The sequence below is a fragment of the Nicotiana sylvestris genome, chromosome 12 (assembly GCF_000393655.2).
Source record: "Nicotiana sylvestris chromosome 12, ASM39365v2, whole genome shotgun sequence".
In the NCBI taxonomy this organism is placed as follows: Eukaryota; Viridiplantae; Streptophyta; class Magnoliopsida; order Solanales; family Solanaceae; genus Nicotiana; species Nicotiana sylvestris.
In genome coordinates this window covers 97,455,708-97,480,615 of record NC_091068.1, presented here as the reverse complement: position 1 = coordinate 97,480,615, position 24,908 = coordinate 97,455,708, and the positions used below count along the sequence as shown (strand labels likewise).

The 24,908-nt window shown below is 38.5% G+C and overlaps 1 protein-coding gene across 1 annotated transcript; it reads right to left on the bottom strand.

Moving 5' to 3' along the window:
• Positions 1-20,886: 20,886 nt before the first annotated feature.
• LOC104218347 (protein MIZU-KUSSEI 1) lies at positions 20,887-21,919 on the bottom strand. The gene has a single exon (XM_070165352.1). The coding sequence runs from the start codon at positions 21,817-21,819 to the stop codon at positions 21,037-21,039; it is 783 nt and encodes a 260-aa protein (XP_070021453.1). The 5' UTR covers positions 21,820-21,919; the 3' UTR covers positions 20,887-21,036.
• Between the last annotated feature and the right edge of the window lie 2,989 nt (positions 21,920-24,908).

Sequence of the window (24,908 nt, the reverse complement as noted above, 5' to 3'; positions counted from 1 at the left end):
AAAGAAAATAATTAAAAGCCGAGATATGAAATGAGGCAGTGTTTAAGATGTCGCCTGGCATATAACAGTACAAGAATTTCAACCTAACACTCCCAAAATTCGGAACCCCATGAATCACAAGCTAAGAGATACATAAAAAGCTCTAACTCCAGAAATGTCTATCAAAAGGAAAATACAGAAGGGCTATAATAGTACAGAAAGATAGAAAGAGACTCCTCGGTTTGTGGACGCGGAAGATATACCTCGAAGTCTCTACAAAAGTTATCATCCTCAAGGATGATAAGACTGAGTGGAAGTACCTGGATCTGCATATGAAAAACATGCGCAAAAAGGGCATGAGTACACCACAGCGGTACTCAGTAAGTGCCAAGCCTAACCTCGGTCGGGTAGTGAAGAGAAAGGTCAGAGCCCTACTGAGATTAAATGAAATATAAGGTATAATAATATAGAATAAGACAGTATAATTAAGTGCAACAGTAAGAAATAACATAGAATAGAAAGAACAACAACAACTATAACAGAGATAAAATAATTACGGAAAGGAGATAACTCAACACATAGGTAACAACCGGGGATCTCAGGATACCGTCATGTAGTCCCCAAATATAAATATTCAGTGGATCTCTCGGGTGCAGCCCTGTAGTCCAACTCATAATGCGCGGGATCTACCAGAAATCCGATCCATAGTCCCAAATGTAAATATCCAGTACAGGGAGAATCTACCGGGTGCAGTCCCGTAGTTCCAATGTAAAAGTGCAGAGTGATCTCCCGGAATACCGATCCTTAGTACCAAAGTAAACATGCAGGGGGGATCATCCCAAAGTAAACACACAATAACAACACGAAGAATACACAATTCAATTCAAATTCCATACCAAAGTAAAACAAGTGTTTCTAGCCTAGCATGCTGCACATAATCCAAATAAGGCAGTTTGAGCAAGTAAAACAATTAAGGCAATTAGACATGCTTCCCTAAGCTAACAACAGGTTTAAATTACAAGTAGTATAAATAGGAAAAGAAACACAATTATAGTTACTTAAGGAAAATCGGATTTTCAACAATTAGCATAAGTACGCACTCGTCACCTCACGTACAAGGCATTTCAAATATCAATAATACCAAAATCCTAAGGGGAGTTTCCCCCACACAAGGTTAGGCAAGCCATTTATCTCAAACCAGCTCAAAATCAACTTGAGACCACGTTCTTGCCACGAGTACCCGACTCCAAATAGCCCAAATCTATTCAATTCAATTGCCTAATGTAAATATAATTTCAAGTAACTGATTCCACAAATAAATTCTAAGCTAATATGCGAAATTATGTAAAATGACCAAAATGCCCCTCGGACCTATGTCTCGGAATTGGGTAAAATTTCCAAATTCAGAATTCTCATACTCTCACGAGTTCATATATATAGAAATTACTCCAATCCGACATAAAAATCATGATCCAAACTCAAATATTAGGTCTAGGAACTTTTCCAACTTTTCTCCAACTTTTCACCCCAAATTCAGATTTAAAGGATGAATTTAAGCATAGATTCGTGGAAATTATTCAAAACCGAGTAAGAATTACTTACCCAAAACACCCAGGTGAAAATCTCTCTCAAAATCGCCAATCCCGAACTCCCAAATCAATTTTCCAAGTTTTGAAACTAAACCCTCGATTCTGCCCCTTTTCTAACCAGTGAAACCTCATCTACGACTCTAGGACCGCACCTGCGGTCCTGCTTCTGCGAAGACCAAGTCGCACCTGCGACTCTTCATTAAATCAAATTTTATGCTTCTGCGATATCCTTCCCGCACCTGCGGTCTCGCAGGTGCAGCCAAACTCCCGCATCTGCGGTTCCAGCCCTTTTTCCTCTTGGCCGCATCTACGGCTTCCCTTTCTCTTCTGCGGGCTCGCACCTGCTGTCCCCAAGCCGCAAGTGCGGTTATGAAAGCAGACTCAGTAGCTTCAGCTGCAAATTCCCAACTCCAAACTTCCTATTAACCATCCGAAATCATCCTGAGGCCCCCCGGGACCTCAACCAAAAGCACGAACAAGTCATATACCACCATCCAAACTTATACCAATCCTTAAAATATCTAAAACAACATCGAAACATCGAATCAACCACGGATTCAAGCTTAAGAACTCCAAAAACTCTCAATTTATGCTTTCGATCAAAAAGTCTATCAACCCTCGTCCGAATGACCTGAAATTTTGCACACACGTCACATTCAACACTACGGAGCTACTCCATCTTCCGGAATCCCATTCCGACCCTTAGATCAAAATCTCACTATCGAACTGAAAACTTCAAAAATTCAAATTTCAATATTCAAGCCTAAATTAGCTACGGACCTCCAAAACACAATCCGAACACGCCCCTAAGTCCGAAATCACCTAACGGAGCTAACGGAAACATCAGAATTCCATTTTGAGCTCATCTTCACACTGCTCCGACTACGGCCTAAATTCTACAACTTAAACTCTCATTTAGGGACTAAGTGTCCCAAAACTCTCCGAAACTCCAAATAAATCCTCCCGACAACTCATAATAGCATAAACAAACACGGGGAATGCAGTTAATAGAGGATTGGGGCGTTAATTCTTAAAACGACCGGCCGGGTTGTTACATTCTCCTACACTTAAACATTCGTTCGTCGTCGAACGAGCATAGAGACATACCTGAAGTAGTGAAAAGATGAGGGTAACAGTTGTGCATATCCTGCTCGGTCTCCTAGGTCGCCTCCTCGACTGGCTGACCCCGCCACTGAACCTTCACTGATGCAATGTTCTTTGACCTCAGCTTTTGAACCTGCCTGTCCAATATTGTCACTGGCTCCGCAACATAAGATAGATCCTTGTCCAACTAAACTGAACTGAAATCCAACACGTGCGACGGATCACCGTGATACCTCCAGAGCATCGAAACATGAAATACCGGATAAACCCCTGCCAAGCTGGGAGGTAAGGCAAGCTCATAAGCAACCTCCACAACACGCCGCAATACCTCAAAAGGACCAATAAACCTCGGACTCAACTTCCTTTTCTTCCTAAATCTCATAACGCCCTTCATAGGCGAAACCCGAAGCAGAACCCGCTCTCCAAATATAGGAAACATCACGAACCTTCCGGTCCGCGTAACTCTTCTTTCTGGACTGGGATGTACGGAGTCTATCCTGATCACCTTAACATTCTTCAAGACATCCTGAATCAAGTCTGTGCCTAATAATCTAGGCTCACCCGGCTCAAACAAACCCACTGGGGATCTACACCGCCTACCATATAAAGCCTCATATGGTGCCATCTGAATGCTGGACTGATAGCTGTTGTTGTAGGCAAACTCCGCCAATGGAAAGAATTGATCCCAAGACCCTCCAAAATCAATCATACACTCACGGAGCATATCCTCAAGAATCTGAATAGTGCACTCGGACTGTCCCTCCGTCTAAGGGTAAAATGTTGTACTCAACTCTATCCGAATACCCAACTCATATTGTACGGCCCTCCAAAACCGTGATGTGAACTAAGTACCTCTATCTGAAATAATGGAAACTGGAATATCATGCAAACGAATAATCTCCCGGATATAAATCTCCGTCAAATGCTCCGAAGAATAGGTAGTACACACAGGAACGAAATGTGCGAACTTGGTTAGCTGATCCACAATCACCCAAATGGCATCGAACTTCCTCAAAGTCCGTGGGAGTCCAACTACGAAGCCCATGGTGATCCGCTCCCACTTCCACTCCGAAATCTCTATCTGCTAAAGCAACCCACCCGGTCTCTGGTGCTCATACTTCACCTACTGACAATTGAGACACCGAGCTACAAACCCAACTATATCTTTCTTCGTCCGTCTCCACCTATAGTGCTGCCTCAAATCCTGGTACATCTTTGCGACACCCGGATGAATAGAATACTGCGAACTGTGGGTCTCCTCTAAAATCAACTCCCAAAGCCCATCAATATTGGGTACACATATCCGACCCTGCATCCTTAATACCCCATCATCACCAATAGTCACATCTCTGAAATCACCGTGTTGAACCTTGTCCTTGAGGACAAGCAAATGAAGCTCATCAAACAGACGCTCCCGGATATGATCAAACAAGGAAGACCGAGAGACCACGCAAGCTAGAACCCGACTGGGCTCTGAAATATCCAATCTCACAAACTGGATGGCTAAGGCCTCAACATCCATAGCTATGGGCCTCTACGATGCTGGTAAATAAACTAAACTCCCCAAACTCTCTGCCCAGTGACTTAAAGCATCTGCCACCACATTGGCCTTGCCTGGGTGATACAAGATAGTGATATCATAGTCCTTCAGCAGCTCTAACCACCTCCTCTGAGCAAATAAAGGTCCTTCTGCTTGAACAGATACTGCAAACTCCGGTAATCAGTATAAATCTCACAAAGCACACCGTACAAATAATGACGCCAAATCTTCAAGGCGTGAACAATAACAGCTAACTCGAGATCATGGATATGATAATTCTTCTCATGTACCTTCAACTATCTGGATGCTTAGGCAATCACCCTACCATCCTACATCAAAACCGCTCCAAGGCCAATCCTCGAGGCATCACAATAGACATTATAAGACCCCGAACCTATAGGTAATATCAAAACTGGGGCTGTAATCAAAGCTATCTTGAGCTTTTTAAAGCTCTCCTCACACTCTTCCGTCCACTGAAACGGAGCACCTTTCTGGATCAGCCTGGTCATAGGGGATGCAATCGATGAAAACCCCTCAACAAAACGACGGTAGTAACCCGCCAAGCCAAGAAAACTGCGGATCTTTGTAGCTGAGGATGGTCTGGGCCAACTCTACACTGCTTCCACTTTCTTTGAATCCACCTGAATACCCTCACTCGATACCACATGGCTAAGAATGCCACGAAATCCAACCAAAACTCACATTACGAGAACTTTGCATATAGCTTCTTTTCCCTCAAAGTCTGAAGCACAGTCCTCAGGTGCTGCTCATGATCTTCCCGACTCCGGGAATACACCAGAATATCATCAATAAAAACAATGATGAATGAGTCAAGATATGGATGGAACACATTGTGCATCAAATGCATGAAGGTTGCTGGGGCATTGGTCAGCCCAAATGACATAACAAGGAACTTATAATGACCATACCGAGTCCTGAAAGTAGTGTTCGGGATATCTGGCTCCTGAATTTTCAACTGGTGGTAACCTGAACGCAAGTCAATCTTAGAGAACACTCGTGCGCCCTGAAACTGGTCAAACAGATCATCAATACGAGGCAAAGGGTAACGATTCTTCACTGTAACTTTGTTCAACTAGCGATAATCAATACACATACACATAGAACCATCATTTTTCTTCACAAACAAGGTAGGAGCACCCCAAGGTGATACACTGGGCCGAATAAAACCCTTATCAAGCAATTCCTGTAACTGATCCTTCAACTCCTTCAACTCAGGAGGGGCCATACGATACGAAGGAATAGAAATGGGATGAGTGCCCGGTAACAGATCAATGCCAAAATAAATATCTTTATCGGGCGGCATGCCCGGAAGATCAGCTGGAAACACATCAGGAAAACCCCGTACTACTGGGACTGAATCAATTGTAGGGGTAGCAATACTGACATCTCTCACATAAGCTAGATACGCATCACACCCCTTCTTAACCATATGCTGAGACTTAAGGAAAAAAATAACTCTACTGTAAGTATGATCTAAGGTACCCCTCCACTCTACTCGTGGTATACCTGGCATAACCAGCATCATGGTTTTGGCATGACAATCAAGAATAGTATAATGGAGCGACAACCAGTCCATGCCCAAGATAACATCAAAATCTACCATGCTGAGCAATAACAAATCGGCTCTAGTCTCAAAACCACTAAGAGTAATCACACACGACCAATAAATGCGATCCACACAAGAGAATCTCCCACAGGAGTAGAAACATAAACAGGGAAACTCAAAGTATCCCGAGATATGTGGAGGAAAATTAGAAGACACATAAGAATAGGTGGAGCATGGATCAAATAAAACAGATGCATCTCTATGACAAACCATGACAATACATGTGATGACACAATTGGAGGAAACAGACTCGGTAAGGGCAGGAAGGGCATAATATCTGGACTGGCCTCCCCCTCTAGAGTGACCTCTACCTCCCCGACCTCTACCTCTAGCTGGCTGAGCCGGTGGGGTAGCAACTGGAGCTGTAACCATAGCCTGAGAACTCTGCGGGGCACACTGTGGCTGAGAAGTCTGTGAAGGTGTACCCCTCCTAAGTCTGGGGCAATCCCTTACCATATGGCGTGTATCACTACACTCAAAACAAGCTCTAGGAGGACATGGCGACTGTGACTGGATCAGGCCAGGTCTGCTGGACTGACCACTAAAACTACCCCGCGTAGGAGGCGCACTAGATACCAGAGGTGCAAAATAAGGCTCTTGAGGCCTAGGAGGAGCTGGAATACCACTGGCTGCTAGAAGAGCTAAATGAATAGGGCGACTCATATAACCCCTACCATGACGGCCTGCAGCTGGGGCATAGGCACTAGAATAATGGCCTGACTCTCGAGACCTCGTGGCCTCCTTCTCCTCTTTATCCCTAGCATGCATACCCTCAATCCTCCTAGCAATGCTCACCACCTGCTGATAAGAAATATCCATCTCTAACTCATAAGCCATGCTAGACCTGATGCTGGGAATAAACCCCTTAATAAACCGGCAAACCCTATTGCGAAAAGTAGAAATCAAGGCTAGGACATGTCTAGCCAAGCTAGTGTAACGGACAACATATTCCTAGACAGTCATAGTACCCTGGCGTAAATGCTCAAACTCTGCGTGCCATACGTCCCTGAGGCTTTGTGGAACATACTCTCTCAGGAACATATTCGAGAACTGAGTCCCAGTCAGGGAAACAACCTCATCCGGACTATCTAACTCATAGGTGTACCACTACTCATAGGCGGCTCCTCGAAGTTGGAAGGTAGTGAAGGAAACCCCGCTCGACCCTAATATACCCATGGTACGGAGAATACGGTGGCACTCACCTAGAAATCCCAGAGCATCATCTAATTCTAGGCCACTAAATATAGGAGGCTTGTACTTCTTGAACCTCTCAAGCCTCAGCTGCTCACCTCGGAAACCGCTGCCCTGTCTTCGGGCTGATCTGGGACTGCATGCTGTACATAAATAATCTCTGGAACCTGATCAACATGCACTCGCTGCTCAGAAGTGCAGGCGGCGGGAGTCTATGCTCCTCCCCCGGCCTGAGACGTAGCTGCAACAAGGGGAAGCAACCTCGCCTGAGCCAGAGTGGTATACATGCTTATGAACTGCGCAAGAGTTTCCTGGAGAGCTAGAGTAGTAGTAGCAGTAGGCGTATCAGGTGCCTGGACTCTGGCTGGAACTGCTGGTGGCACCTCGGTGGAAGCTAGCGTGGATGCTCTGGCTGCACCGCATGTGCATCCTCGACCTCTACCCCGGCCTCTAACGGCTCTAGTAGGAGGCACGGGTGACTGATCATCTCTGGTAGCACATGTCTTCACCATCGGTGAGAGAATAGAAAATAGAAGTTTAGAATTGTGATATCAAAATCTCGCACGATAAGGAAGTCAAATGAAGTGGAATTTCCTAACAGTTACATAGCCTCTCGTAGATAAGTACAAACGTCTCCATACCGATCTGTGAGACTCTAATAAACCGACTTGTGATTCATGACTCCTATGAACCTAGAGCTCTGATACCAACTTGTCACGACCCCAGTTTGCCCTCCGTGAACCATCGTGACGACACCTAGTCTCTACGACTAGGTAAACCTAACAAATGCGGAAAAAGAACAATTTGCGGAAAGAAAATAATTAAAAGCCGAGATACAAAATGAGGCAGTGTTTACGATGCCTCCTAGCATATAACAGTATAGAATCTCAACCTAACACTCCCAAAATCCGGAACCCCATGAATCACAAGCTAAGAGATACATAAAAAGCTCCAACTCCAGAAATGTCTATCAAAAAGAAAATACATAAGGGCTATACTAGTACAGAAAGAGAAAGGGACTCCTCGGTCTGCGGACGCGGCAGATATACCTCGAAGTCTCTACAAAAGTGCCTCACCTCAAGGATGATAGGACTGAGTGGAAGTACCTGGATCTGCATATGAAAAACATGCGCAAAAAGGGCATGAGTACACCACAGCGGTACTCAGTAAATGTCAAGCCTAACCTCGGTCGGGTAGTGACGAGGAAAGTCAGGGCCCTACTGAGATTAAATGAAATGTAAGGTATAACAGTATATAATAAGACAATATAATTAAGTGCAACAGTAAGAAATAACATAGAATAGAAAGAACAACAACAACTATAACAGAGACAAAATAATCACGGAAAGGAGTACAACTCAACACAAAGGTAACAACCAGGGATCTCTCAAGATACCGCCCTGAAGTCACCAAATATAAATATCCAGTAGATCTCCCGGGTGCAGTCCCGTAGTCCAACTCATAATGCGCGGGGATCTACCGGAAATCTGATCCGTAGTCCCAACTGTAAATATCCAGTACAGGGAGAATCTACCGGGTGTAGTCCCGTAATTCCAATGTAAAAGTGCAGGGGGATCTCCCGGAATACCGATCCGTAGTCCCAAAGTAAACATGCAGGGGGGATCTCCTGGGATACCGTCTCGTAGTCCCAAAGTAAACACACAACAACAACACGAAGAATACGCAATTCAATTCAAATTCCATACCAAAGTAAAACAAGTGTTTCTAGCCTAGCATGCTGCACATAATCCAAATAAGGCAGTTTGAGCAAGTAAAGCAATTAAGTCAATTAGACATGCTTTCCTAAGCTAACAACATGCTTAAATTACAAGTAGTATAAACAGGAAAGGAAACACAATTAGATTTACTTAAGGAAAACCGAATTTTAAATCATTAGCACAAGCATGCGCTCGTCATTTCACATACAAGGCATTTCAAATATCAATAATACCAAAATCCTAAGAGGAGTTTCCCATACACAAAATTAGGCAAACCACTTACCTCGAACCGGCTCAAAATCAACCCGAGACCACGTTCTTGCCACGAGTACTCGACTCCAAATAGCCCAAATCTATTCAATTCAATTGCATAATGTAAATATAATTTCAAGTAATTGATTCCACTAATAAATTCTAAGCTAATGCGCGAAATTAGGTAAAATGACCAAAATGCCCCTCAGACCCATGTCTCGGAATCGGGTAAAATTTACAAATTCAAAATTCTCATACTCTCACGAGTTCATATATATAGAAATTACTCCAATCCGACATCAAAATCGTGATCCAAACTCAAATATTAGGTCTAACAACTTTTCTCCAATTTTCCACCCCAAATTCGAATTTAAAGGATGAATTTAAGCATAGATTCGTAGAAATTATTCAAAACCAAGTAAGAATTACTTACCCAAAATACCCAGGTGAAAATCTCTCTCAAAAGCGGCAATCCCGAGCTCCCAAATCTATTTTCCAAGTTTTGAAATTAAACCCTCGATTCTGCCCCTTTTCTGACTAGTGAAACCTCACTGCGGCTCTGGGACCGCACCTATGGTCCCTTTTGCGAAGACCAAGTCACACCTGCGACTTTTCATTAAATCAAATTTTTCGCTTCTGCGGCATCCTTCCCGCACTTGCGGTCTCGTAGGTGCGGCCAAACTCTCGCATCTGTGGTTCAGCCCTTCTTCCTCTTGGCCACATCTGCGGCTTCCCTTTCGCTTCTGCGGGTTCGCACCTGCGATCCCCAAGCCGTAGGTGCGGTTATGAAAGCAGACTCCGCAGCTTCAGCTGCAAATTCCTAGCTCCAAACTTCCCGTTAACCATCCGAAATCATCCGAGGCCCCCCGGGACATCAACCAAAAGCACGAACAAGTCATGTACCACCATCCAAACTTATACCAATCCTTAAAACACCTAAAACAACGTCGAAACATCGAATCAACCACGGATTCAAGCCTAAGAACTCCAAAAACTCTCAATTTACGCTTTCGATCAAAAAGTCAATCAACCCTCATCCGAATAACCTGAAATTTTGCACACACGTCACATTCAACACTACGGAGCTACTCCATCTTCTGGAATCCCATTCCGACCCTTAGATCAAAATCTCACTATCGAACCGAAAACTTCAAAAATTCAACTTTCGGCATTTCAAGCCTAAATTAGCTACGGACCTCCAAAACACAGTCTGAACACGCCCCTAAGCCTGAAATCACCCAACGGAGCTAACGAAACCATCAGAATTACATTCCGAGGTCGTTTTCACACTGCTTCGACTACGACCCAAATTCTACAACTTAAACTCTCATTTGGGGACTAAGTGTCCCAAAACTCTCTGAAACTCCAAATAAATCCTCCCGGCAACTCAAAATAGCAGAAACAAACACGGGGAATGCAGTTAATAGGGGATCGAAGCGTTAATTATTCAAACGACCGGCTAGGTCGTTACACCGTGCTAGAATCAAGGGACTCGGGGAATGCCTTATACCTTCTCCCCAGTCAACGGAATTTCTTACCCGGACTTTGATTTGACAGACCACTAATAAAAGAGTCAAATCTTCCTTTGAATATGAATTCAAATAAAAGGTGACTTGGAACACCTAAAAATCAAATTCCAAGTGACGACTCTGAATAATAAATAATTCCTACTTTAAAATGTCACTTTAATTGGAAAAACTCTTTAACTCATAGTCCATAATATACATACATATTTTTTGGGGTAAAAAAAGGGGTGTGACACATATATCATAGGGCTAAAAGATCTCAATAATGCATAGCCTCTTATGGAACTAAATTAGGTACCACTCCTACTCTAACACAAAATTTTCTTTCAAATATACACGATACCCATATCTTCCGTGACAATATATCCAAATAATAAAATGAAGCCATTTGTTTATCATTACCCTTGCACTTTTTGACACGTAGGAAATGCCACCATTATTTTATTTTTCTCTAAATAGCTTGCTTATTATGATATGCATGCGGATCTTCTTCGGATCACGTATAGATAAGTTGTGTAGTAAGGTCCAAGATTGTCCTTTCCATGTGATTTTTTCTCTTTCACCGTTGTAGTGTTACTATTTTATGACTTATCATCTACTTCATTTTCAATCTCTTATTAGTAATTAATCATAAACTTTATCTTTTCCTTATTAGTAATTAATTAAGCTATATTTTTACATGTTGATACTATAGTGTACAGTTGAAATCATAAGCTATAATTCTAATTCAGACTTAAGTAACTGATTTTAAGCGACAAGCTTTTAAGGTTTTAGTTTCTATTCTTCAAAAGTTTTAATACATTTTGGATGACATCTTTTAAAATATTTTACCCTTTTATCTATTAGTTGCCTCTTAGCTAGCCCTCACAATAAAAACTACTCTATTATTCTGCCACCAGTCTTTTTGTTTGTTGTGTGATTGTACTCATGTACTGAGATAAGAACACGTACAGCTTTTATTCTTTTTTTTTTTTGGTTAATCCATTCAATCATTTGGGATTTTTGCCAGCCTAAAAGTGCACCTTGAGCATGTGAAAATTTTTCATTTTGGATCCCTTTGCTTTTGACCAAGTTTTTTGATATAATAATTTGGGGGGGGGGGGGGGGGATATGCGAATATATTGAAGAGGTTGTAGCTGTATTATAACCAACTGAAAAGTAACAGGCTGGGAAATATATAAATCCATGCATATAGGAGATATTTTTCCAACCAAGTTACAGTTTTTCTCTTTTTTGTTTAATTATATGTACTTTTATTGAAAGGCATATCATGATTTGTATAAGTATCTGAAAATATCTCCGGTTGGCGGTTGGCACCACGCATCTCATCCTTATAAACTACTCTTTTAATTTCTTTTGCTTTAATTAATGTTAATATCTACAAATATCTTCCCTCTTTTTTATTGTTTTTATTCTCTTTTTGTATATCTTGTTCATATATACGTTGAATATTATGGGATTTAAATATATTCTTTCATTTGCAGTGCATGATTGTTAGGAGGACAAACGTCTTCTTTTTCATTTGGTTTTATCTCACACTATCTAATATGACTTGCTACCCACCACTATTTCCACTTCTTTCTCACTATGTTTTTCCCACCATTTTTTTGTTGATAATTTAACATCAGAATAAATACATTCTTGAATTTTCCACTCCTTATTCATATTCCAAATTGAAGATACGAATCTCAATTTACTAGCAACAAATTTTCTTCTTTTTCATTTTGTAATGGTAAAACGGTTGGGGCAATTTGTTCACATAGCCAAATTATAAGGAAAATGCATAAGTACGCCTTGGACCAAAGACGAAATTTAAACTACACACCTTAACTTTGCGAGGGTTCTATCACCCACCTAAACTATTTAATAGTAGAATTATTAACCTCCTAACGGCTGAAGTGGCATAGAGAGTGTGTCCCACTCTCTTTAAGAGAGTGAGAAGTAAAAAAAGAGGAAAAATAAAATTATTTTTGTAATTTTCAATTACAATAAAAATAAAATAACTCTCTTTGTTTTTCTTTTCTTCTTTCTCGGAGAAGACCATGAACACCGACAACCATCTCCGGGAAACTATTTTTCCTTTCTTTTATTTTCCTTCTAATCTTCTTCCTCTCACTCTCAACACCACCTCGATTCCGTAACCACCACCTTCACCTTCCCCCACCTTTTTATTCTTCACCCATTTGATCTTCACTTCAGAACCATCGTTACCCAAACCCAGATCTTATCTCTCCAGCTTCCCACCGGAACATAAAAGTTACCGGAAAAATAAAATAAAAATTTGTTGGCCCAAGTGAATATTAGTTTTGAAGACTAACAAAGGAACTCAGGCATGAACTAGGTCTATCCCAGTCCATCCCTCAGGTGCACAAAAACGGGCAAATTCGAGCTTGTGGGATGCACGTGAAGGAGATAACCTTAATTTAGTATATTTAATATCTCCTGATCGAAAAGGTTGCATAATTGATAAGGAGAAGGACTCCTTAATCAAAAAGAACACTATCTAAGATAGGGAAAGAGTTAGAAGTTGAAATCAACTAGAACTCTTCTACCAAGGAAGAGTAGCATCAGAATTCTAGTCAATCTCTATTTACTAACTCTATAAATATCAGTGTTGTTCTCTTTTACAGATGTTGCACAAAAACGCAGAAGTTAAACATGAATTGAGAGCAAAATATCAAGGCTTTTTGCAAGCAGTTCGTGTGTGATTCAAGTGTGAAAACCTGAAGCTACGTGAACCAGATAGAAGAATCAGCTCCAAGTGTCTATCTTTTATTCTAGTTCAATTGTAGTAGGTGTTTTCATATTGTACCTTTTAGTTTTATCTAGAGGCAATTGTAATAGATACTTAGAGCTTTCAAGTTAGAGTTAACTTGAAGTTTTCGCAACAGTTAGAGGCTGTGTGCTACAACGGGATTAGAGTCAGTCCTAGGTTTACAAAAGAGTTTTTGTAAATACAGTTTTTGGCTCAGCGATTTTAGTGGAGAGTTTGGGAAAATCCTACTGGAAAGTAGGTCGTGATTTTTTCACCTTTTGAGCAGGTGTTTTTCATGTAAAAAACTATGTGTTCTTTCATTTTTGTACTTATTATTCTGCAACAGTCGTAGTTGGAACATATAGAAGTACCAGGTCCTTCTATAATCACTGCACGCGAAAAATTGGACATCACACAAATCATCCCACCCCCTCTTGTGTGATATTGACGTATAAAACATCAATTGGTATCAGAACAGGTTATACTTGAAAAGGCTAACACCTTAGGAACAGATCAAGATGAGTGCACCACCTGGAAATTGGGAAGGACAATCCACTACTAGGCCTCCACTCTTCAATGGCCAGTACTACTCTTGGTGGAAAAACAGGATGAGAGATCACATCATCGAATAGGATTATGAACTATGTGACATTGTTACTGATGGTCCCTTGGCTACCATAAAGAAGAATGTTGAAGGAGTGGATGTGCCAAAGACTAGAGCTGACTGCAATGCTGAGGACTTGAAGAAGTGGGAAAAGAATGTTAAGGCCAAGAAATGGCTTGTGTGTGGACTTGGTCCAGACGAGTACAACAAAATTCAAAGCTGTACTACTTCTAAGGAAATTTGAGACACTTTGCAAGTGGCTCACGAAGGAACTCCTCAAGTGAAGAGATCAAGAGGAACACTATTGTACTCTCAATATGAGAATTTCACCATGAAAGAAGGAGAAAACATCCAAGAGATGTATACAAGATTCACAACACTAACAAATGAACTTAAGTCTCTTGGAAGGATTATCCTTGAAGAAGACAAGGTTGAGAAAATTCTGACAGGGTTTTGCCAGTTACTTGGGAAAGCAAAATCACTGTTATTCAGGAATTAAAGAACATTGCCACTCTCAAGTTGGACGAGTTAATTGGAAATCTCATTGCCTATGAACTTAGAAGGCAAAATATGAAGATGGATGCACCCAAGAAAGAAAGAAGCCTGACTCTCAGAATTGCTAAAGGTGCAGATCTAGAGGAGGATGAAATGGCTATGATCACGAGGGATTTCAAGAAGTATCTAATGAGAGGAAAGGGTTCTTCAAGAGGTGCAACTTACAACAAACCAAGGGTCCCTAAAAAACAGACCAACGAGGGCTGTTACAAATGTGGTAAGACTGACCACATGATCAAAAACTATCCTTAATGGGAAATTTAATGGAAGAAGGAAATGGCTGAACGAAGAAATAGGAAGAAGGAACAGGTTCATCCCAAGAAGAACAAAGGATCAATAAAGGCTATAGTTGCTGCTTGGGGAGATAGCTTAGATGAGGATTCAGAAGATAAAGATGGAGATGAACAAACACTTATGGCCATTGGAGAATCTGATGAGGAATCAGAGGTAAGAGATATGTGATGGTGCTTGTTGATGATTACTTTAGGTTTACTTGGACAATATTTTTAATATCTAAAGATAAAGCATTTGACATGTTTACTTCTTTTGTTCGAAAAACTTAGAAACAACTAGGTAATCAACTTGCATCAATTAGGTCTGATCATGCAACTGAATTTGAAAATGCTAAGTTTGCTGAATTTTGTGATGTGCATGGCATAGATCATAATTTTTCTGCCCCTAGGACTCCACATCAAAATGGAGTAGTTGAAAGAAAAATAGGACATTAGAGTAAATGGCTAGGACTATGCTACTTGCTAGTAAATTACCTCATAGCTTCTCGTCAGAAGTTGTGAATATTGCATGCTACATCATAAATAGTTGCATGACTGGACCTCTTGTTAAGAAGATCCATATGAGTCACTTAAAGGGAGAAAGCTAAATATATCCCATCTTACGGCATTTAGATGCAAGTACTTTGTTTACAATGATGAAAAAGATTCCGTAAGAAAGTTTGATCCCAGAAGTGATGAGGGAGTATTCTTGGGATATTCTTCACATAGTAAAGCTTATATGATATACAATAAAAGAACTATGTGTGTAGAAAAAAGGTGTATATTTTATTTTTTAAACTAACATTCTTTCTGAGAAACAGGATTAAGATAATGAAGATATTGGGCTGATAAGTAATTCAAATGGTGAAACCACGGTCCAGCCTGAAGATGCATCACAAGAAGGAACAGGTGATGGAACATGTCCTTCTACCCAAGGCAACATGACAGGGGGAACTGGCTAGAGAGGAACTGATCCTCAAACCTCGAGTCAACCTATCCATGAACCTATTCCTCAGTAACAAAACCAGGAAGGAACATCCAAAGAAATTGACACTCCTATTGCAACATCCACGAAGTTGGATATAAATGAACCTGGTTCATTTGTCGATCAAAAGTTGTATAGGGAAATGATTGGCTCATTATTGTATCTCACTGCTAGTAGACCTGACATTGTTTTCAATGTAGGCCTTTGTGCAAGATTTCGGGCAAATCCAAAAGAATCACACTTGATCACTATCAAGAGAATATTGAGATACTTGAAAGGCACCACTGATAATTGCCTTTGATATCCAAAAAATAGTAATTTTAACCTAGTGGGATTTGCTGACGCTGACTATGCAGGTTTTCTTGTAGACCGGAAGAGCACCTCAGGTATGGGACACTTCTTGGTTCATGTCTTGTGTCATGGGCTACTAAAAAGAAAAATTCAATGGCCTTATCTACTACTGAAGCTGAGCATGTTGCTGCTACTTCATGTTGTGCTCAATTACTGTGGATCAAACAACAATAAATAAATTTTGGAATCGATATTGGTTGCATTCCTATTTTTTGTGATAACACTAGTGTTATTAGTATGACAAAGAACCTGGTTCATCATAAGGGGACTAAACACATACATGTTAGGCACCATCTTTTGAGGGACAACTATGAGAAAGGCTTGATCATTTTAGAGTTTTGTGCTACTGATAAGTAGATTGCTGACATCTTCACAAAAGCCTTAAGTAGAGATCACTTTGAGAGGAACATGTTGGGATTAGGGATGATTAAGATGGACCAGTTCAACGCTAAACAAAAAAATGAAAAGAAAATGATGAAAAACAAATGAAAATTGAAAAAAAAATTGGTTAGAAAGTCTGTAAATTGTGTACAATTAGATTAAATCTTGCTCAGTCTCATACTTTCAATAGTATACTGTTGTGCCATGTGTTAAAATGACTCATTAATCTCTAATGATATTTTCTCTATTTTGGCAAATTTAGACTTACACAAGAGAATTATCAGTGAAGAACCTGGTTCATCAAGATAACATGGTATGTTTCTACACTCTGCATAATTTGAAATAATAATATTTGGATTATGAGCAGAGTTCTACCAAATTCCAAAGTTCTTTTGAATTTATTCGTTATAAGTGAACCAGTTCCATTCAAGACTCCTAACCGTATTAAACTACCTAGATTCTTTTACGTCTGCTACTGAGGGGGAAATAAGTGGTTCTTTCGAAACTGAACAGGTATCTTCTGATTCTAAAGTTACCCCTGAGACAATTTCTGAAGTTGCTGCAAATTTCGTAAATAGATTTATACTGGTAGGATCTATAGCAGGTGTTGAGACTACAGAATCTGGAGAAGTTGATGGTAAAAATGAAAAGGGAAAAGAAAAAAAGAGCAAGGGTGCTAGGAGTACTATGGGGGGAAAGGGTACAAGAGTGGTTTATTCTTTACCCACTCCTATGAGTTTAACCAAATAGCAGGTGCAATGATTGTTTGGGGAGATGAACCTGGTTCATCTGTAGAGGAAACTCTCGCAGACCTGCTGAAGAAAGTGACTGAAAGCTATAATCCAGCTTCTTGATAGGGTTATCATTGACACCAAAACTCATGTCATTCCCTATGGCTTCATTCTCACAACTATGCTTGCACATTTCAATGTACCTATAAAGAAGTGGGAGGTTAGTACAAGCAAGGATCATTTTGGAGTTAATACTTTGCTTGCTTGCGATTATGAAGTCAATGCCACTTTTATAGAACCCGGTTCATCCAAAAAGGTGCCAGTGAATAGCAAGGTCAGAGCCTTGGTGCAAGAAAGTGGGGCTAAGGATGTTGAGATTGAAAGGCTGAAGAAGAGGTTGGTTGAGGTAGAGACTGAGAGAAATGCTCTCAGAACTGAGCTGGCAAGAGAAAAAGAGAGGAATGACGGAATTCTTCAAGATATGTTGAAACTCCTCCAAGTCAAAAAAAAAAACCAAGCACCTAGTTCTTCCCAGCCTTAAGCCTCCTAGCCTAGTGTAGATCAACCAGTGACCCAATTCGGAAGTTTTTGTTTCTTTTGCTCATGTTTTCGGTATTTTTATTTCCTTTTATGTTTTGTGGAAGAATCATATTAACTATCAATGAAATCTGCGGGTTTTTGCTCTAACTGTTTGTTTATATTTTTTTGATGGTTGAAATTCTTAGCTTGATCGATGATGATTAATCCATGATTGCATTTGGGATAGCCCCAGTGGCCATGAGTAAGTTTTAAAATCTGGTTATCTCACATTTTTATGCAACTTTTCGATGATGCCAAACGGGAAAAAAAAATAGGTTTTGCTTTAAACAATTGATGTTTAGCTTTGAACAAGTGATGTTTATAACCTAATGAACTTGGTCCTTAATGATAAGTGAAAAAAAGGAAAAATTCTCTAACATTGTGTTGATGTTGAGGTGAGTTCAAACAGGGCCTAAGTTTAGGAAAAATACAGCATTTTGTCATCATCAAAAAGGAAAAATTTGTTGGCCCAAGTGAAGGTTGGTTTTGAAGACTGACAAAGGAACTCAGGCATGTACTAGGTCAATCCCCCAAGTGCACAAAAATGGGCAGATTCGAGCATGTGGGATGCACGTGAAGGAGATAAGCTTAACTTGGTGTATTTAATATCTCCTGATAAAAAAAGTTGCATAATTGATAGGGAGAAAGACTACTTAATCAAAGAGAACACTATCGAAATAGGGAAGGAGTTAGAATTATTGAAATCAACTAGAACTCTTCCACCAAGGAAGAGTAGCATCAGAATTATAGTCAATCTCTATTTACTAACTCTATAAATATCAGTGTTGTTCTCTTTTACAGATGTTGCACAAAAGCGCAGAAGATAAACGTGAATTGAGAGCAAAATAGCAACACTTTTTGCAAGCAGTTTGTGTGTGATTCAAGTGTGCAAACCTGAAGCTACGTGAATCAGATAGAAGAACCAGCTCCAAGTGTCTATCTTTTATTCTAGATCAATTGTCGTAAGTGTTTTCATATTATACCTTTCAGCTTTATCTAGAGACAATTGTAATAGGTACTCAGAGCATTCAAGTTAGAGCTAACTTGAAGTTGTCGCAACAGTTAGAGGCTATGTGCTACAACGGGATTAGAGTCAGTCCTAGGTTTACAAAAGAGTTTTTGTAAATGCAGTTTTTGGCTCAGTGATTTTAGTGGAGAGTTTGGAAAAATCCTACTGGAAAGTAGGTTGTGGTTTTTTCACCTTTTGAGCCAAGTATTTTCCACGTAAAAATCTTTGTGTTCTTTAATTTCTGTACTTATTATTCCGCAACAGTCGTAGTTGGAATACATAAAAGAACCAGGTCCTTCTATAATCAATGCATGCGAAAAATTGGACATCACATAAATCACTCCCCCTTCTTGTGTGATATTGACGTAAAGAATATCAAATTCGGAACTCACAATTCATACCCACGTACACAGTACACAGACCCATATCTCTGGTAGTTCATATTCTCTTCGAACTGACTTTGTGGACCAATATGTTTCCAGTTGTTTATCATCAAATTTCCTATTTAAAATTCACCAGTATATTTAATTTGTTTATCTTGTGGAAATTCTATCTGCTCTTTCATTATTGTAAAATTTTCCTTTTCCTATAGTTGAACGTCTAATTATGTGTGTACATATTGAGTTACCAATAGGTGCCTATTTTTTTTTTTTTGTGCGTGTGGGTGTATGTGTATGTGTTTACAACCATATGTTTTTCTTTCTTGTAGGTGGTGGGAATTTTAGTCCAATTTTCCAGCTGCATATCAAAGCATACTTTTTTACGGCTTTGGGTCATTTTGGTCTTGTCAAACAACAAAAACGAAAGATCATATCCACCCTTTTATGATTACCCAAGTACTTTAATCATCATAATAAAAAGCTATGGTAATTAAATTGTTTTCAGTAAATAATATTTCTTTAATTGTTGCAACGATGTGCCAATTTCATCACCACTTAAGCAGTCCCGTTAAATGAAAGAATAAGTTGCCTTTAGTCATGGTAAATTTCTTACCCAAAAAGAAAAAAGAACTTTTAAGTTGTAGTATTATTTATTTTCTCAAGTGTTCGGTAAAAGGGGAAAATGAAAAATAAAGTATTTTTATAAGCAATATTGATGTCCCTTTACCAGTAAGTAGTAACTATGTCATAGTCATCCCGAAGTACGTTGAGTTTTTAATCAAAATTATTACTACTTTTTTATGTGTTAGGTCTATTTTGTTCTTTAAATATATCGCTAAGTACTTTTAATCCTTAAGTTTACTAGAGTGAAGCACCATTGATCCTAGAAGATTAATCTTGTTAAAAACTAAGGATTATTAGGGCCCATTTGGCCATAATTTTTTTTTATTTTTTTCAAAAACTTTTTTACATTTTTTCTGGAATTAGTGTTTGGGCCACGAAAATTTCAAATCCAACTTGAAGTGAATTTCAGAATTTTTCGGAATTTGAAAAACCGCAAAAAACTATTTTTTTTACAATTTTCACTTCAAAATCACTCACAAAAATTCAATACCAATTTATATTCATGTTCAAACACAACTCCAATTTTCAAATACCATTTTTAACTTGACAATATTTTTCACTTTTTTCAAAATTTCACAATTGTTACGTCCAAACGTCCACTAAAATATTTGTGATGCAATAAGAACAATCTAATAGTTTGGTAGGAGGTATTAGAAAAAATAATGCAAGCATTAGCTCTATGCATTACTAATACATTATTTGGTATATTTTTTTAACTTGTATATAACATCATACATGGCTTATCCTATGCATAAGTAATGCATAGAAAACTATGGCATTAGTAATACCAAGGCTTTAATGCATACATTAGCCTGGTTAAAGACAAAATTGTCCTTAAAATCCCTTAAATCTAGAGAATATGGAGGGCATTTTTGTAAGCAACTATTTTTCTTAAAAATTATGCAATGCATTATAATTTTAATACACTAAGAAATAATATTTGCATAACTTATACTTGCATTACTAACCCATGCATTACTATAATCCATGTATTACTAATACACCTTATTTCGCACTATTCTTATACACGGCGTAGAGTTTAAGTACATCAACGACGACAAACTCTTTTTCTTTCAAGACTAAAATATATATAAGCGTATAAGACATTATAGATGAATATATAAGAGATGCAAGTAGAAAAATGGAAATTTTCTTTTCGTCAAACATCAATGTCAGCAATGTAATTCAACATTAAAAAAAGCACGCATAAGGACACAAAATACAAAACAAGTAAAACCAAACCATAGATTTGATTTTACACTTTTCTTCCTTTTCACTCTTTTTTCATGTCCTAAGAAGAAATATACTAAGCTCAGGTCCTCCATTCCCATCAAGATTCATCATATAAAAAGCTTCCGAGTCACGATTCCCTACGACTCGTTCAAACTTAGCTCTCATATACAACAACTCACCTTCCGACTCACTGCACTTCCGGCCATCGTCCACCACCGGAATCACTCCGGCTCCGACCGACACGTTCTGCACGGTACGCAACACGTGCCAGTCGGAGTCCGTACACGCGCGTGAAAGCGCGTAGCCACACTTCCTGCCGTTGCAATACATAGTCCACCTAGGTTCTTGGAAGAGCCTCACGTGCCGGCTGCCACGTGGAGCTTTCTCGCACTCCAGCGCGATTCGAACAAGGCCCGATGACATGTCTTTGACTAAAGCAGACGTAGAGATGGCAAATTCAATCAAAAGAATCGGTTCTGACGTGGGATTATTTTGAATGGCGAAGCTGACGTGGCCTCTCCGATGACCGAATAAAGTTCCGGTGAATTTCCGGCCGAGGGAGATCGGTATAACAGAGAGATTGGGCGAGAGATTAAGCCACATGCACGTAGGAAGTATTGAGGGGAATGAGATAATTCTTAGAAAAGACTTGAGAAAATTAAAGTTGACTCCCCCTGCACGGCTTTTGTGAATAATAGGTGAATATGAGAAATTATTATCCTCAAAGGGATCGTTAAAAATAGAATTTGATTTTTGGTAATTGGATGGAATGATCAACTTGTTTGAGCTATTGCAGCTGCTTGTTCTTGGAAGGGTAGATTCATATTGTCTCATTGTAAAGGAGAAAAAGAGACAAAAGAGAAATCTGTATGTACAAAGAATAAAGGAGATGAGAGGGCGACAAGATGATGATAATGTTTGGAGGTGGGCAATATATATAAAGGGAAACTGTCAATGTTTGTGTTGTTTGGCTGTTTAAATAATGCTGATCATTTCATGCATTCATGCCTCTGCTGAATCTTTATTAATGTCAAGTTATTAAAAAAATAATACAGTAATTATTACTTTTCCATGTCTCAATTTAGGTTGTATTTTTACTTTTCGAGAGTTAATTTGATTAGATCAATTTTAATATTTTTAAAAATTTAAATATTTAAAAACTAGGTGCAATTATTTTACGTTAAAATAAAAATAAAAATTCTAAAATATGGGTCAAAATTCACATAGTTACCCTTCGAGGTTGTTCAGTTGGTTTGGTGGGTGGTCATCCATATGGATAATCTGTGATCGATTCTCCCCTCAATGCCTTCTGGACTGAGCATGTCCCATAGGGCTTGCCTAGTGCCGTTTACATCCCTTGTGCGGTGTGCAGGCTATTACACAGGGAGAGATTTACCCAATGCACTTAGTGCTCACCACAGAATGCTCACCCGAAGGGCAAAGGCTACAACAGAGGTTGCATAGCGGCTGCGGACTTCCCCTCTTACCAAAAAAAAATTCACATAGTTAGAATCTCAATGCAAAAAGTGCAACATAAATAAGAACAGAAGGAGTAATAAGAACTACTCCCTCTTATCCATTTTAATTGATTTTTTGATTTTATTTGTGGTCTACAATATTTAATTTCTTTAATGAACAAATTATCCGGACCCTACTTGTGAGAATATATATATTGGGTTTGTTGTTGTTGTTGTATAGTTAATTTTATTGTCAATTAATGTTAAAATATTATGAATTATAGCCAAAAAATCAATTAAAGTGGACCGGATAAAGTAATATCAATAACCTGAAAATATAGAGGTAAATTATCTGTCAAATCCAGCTAAAATACTCGAAATTGTTATATTCTCCGTATATATAAGTTAAATCCAAATTTTTGAATCACAAGTAAATTTTAAGGAGCGGTGATGATTAAGTGGTCCAGCAACGCATAATCAGGATTACACGTGCAGCCGTTTTGATGATTATAATTTAAGAAAAGCGTTGTTCCTTTGCCGGCGTGACTGTGATAGACTGATCTTAGCCAAGAATGGACGGCTGGGATTGCATAATGAGATAGAGCATGAGTATTCTTTTGGTGGACCTCAACTATTCGCTGCTGCCTCAGTTTAATTGACTGTTGATCGTTGATCGTCAAGCATTAGTAGGCACGTGTCTTTTTCTTAATAATAACAATAACCACACAAATAAATTGAAATCAGCTTTATAAATTTATATTTTACTTAAAGTCAATTTCATATCATCATGCTACCGGACTAATTCCTTTTTTTGTAGGTGAACAAAAGGGTATCCCTAAAATTAACTGTTCGTCGCATTGCCTTCGATAACTTCTTTTGCTATGTAATTACGGCTCTTATCCTTCATAAGTTGTTCATAAGTCATTATACCAAATAAAATGAAAATAGTTTTTCCTCAACAAATTAAAGTATTACTGTGGGGAGGGTGCAATTGAGGAGATTTCATCGTATTTTTAAATTGCCACCCTATTATATCTGTGACGAACATTTATTAAAGGCCACTTATTTTGCATAAGAAAATTTGATTACTACTATAATATACGGGGAATTTGAATACAACTATAGTGTACGTTTAGTGTATATACGAATTAAATTCAGGGATTAGTTTTATTTTACCATCCTCCCTAGCTATGGGTGCGTAGTAGATGATTACTGATCAGTCCCTCTCATCCCCAAACAATGGATAGTACTACTAGATCATATCTCTTTAGTTGACAACTTAATTATAACTAAAATTGTGGCTATTTTGATGGAAAAAAAACAATGCAAAGATACAAAGTGACATGCATGAGGAGCATGCAGAATTTGAATGCATGAGAGAGGCCACTGTGTCGAGGTCCATTTGGTCTGAAATATATGCCAAAAAGTACACGTAAATTCAGAATTTAAATTTAATGAATTTAATTTTATAATGAATCCATTACACTTTATAATTATAAATTCAAAATTTAATTTATTTCTAAAAGTAAAATAATTTCTTTTTACATATATATGCATACTCCAAGACTAAAATAATGAATCAGTTAAACCTATTACTTATATGCTACATTCGGGTCAAAAAATCGTGGGTGGCTAATTTTTGAACTGGTAATAGAAAATAGCTAGTATTTATAAAGTAATTGAAAAATAATCAGTATTTAATGTGGAGATAAAATATGGATAAAAATACCCTTAGCTGAAACACACAAAAAAAAATGAAGCATACTTTGCTCGATTATGGAAATCCTGAGGATAAAACTCCAACGTATTATATAAGAATCCCAACACATTATGAATTCCAATACATTATGTTGGAATATTAAATGTAAAAATTTCGAACTCTGGCATATTGTGTTGGAACTTTTTCTGATTTTAACTAAGAATATTTTTATTCAAATTTTATTTTTTTATAAAAAAATAACTAAATTTCAACTAATTTTTAAATTATGCTAATTTTTAATTATCAATTGTAAATCGAGCTAAGTCTGAATTTTCCCCTACATACGAAACCTTCTAAGGCTTTATTTGTTTTTTTCAAGATTAAGACGTCTGAATCTGAATACACATCTGAATATTAAGATGTGCATTAAGATTAAGACATTTGAATCTGAATATTATACATCTAAATATTAAGATGTGTATTAAGATCTGAATACTAAATGATTAAGATTGTTTGATTTTTAACATCTGAATGTATTAAATTTATCTTTATTTGAAAATTAATAAACATAAAATTCAAACGAAATATTAATTAATCTAATAATCTATCAATAAAATATTTTTTTTAAAAATACAGTAGTTGCTGGTGGTGATTGATAACATTGGTGCTTGTTAGGGGTGTACATAAGTCGGGTTGGTTCGAATTTTGTAATTACCAAACCAAACCAATTATGTCGGGTTATTAGATCTAAAGACCAAACCAAACCA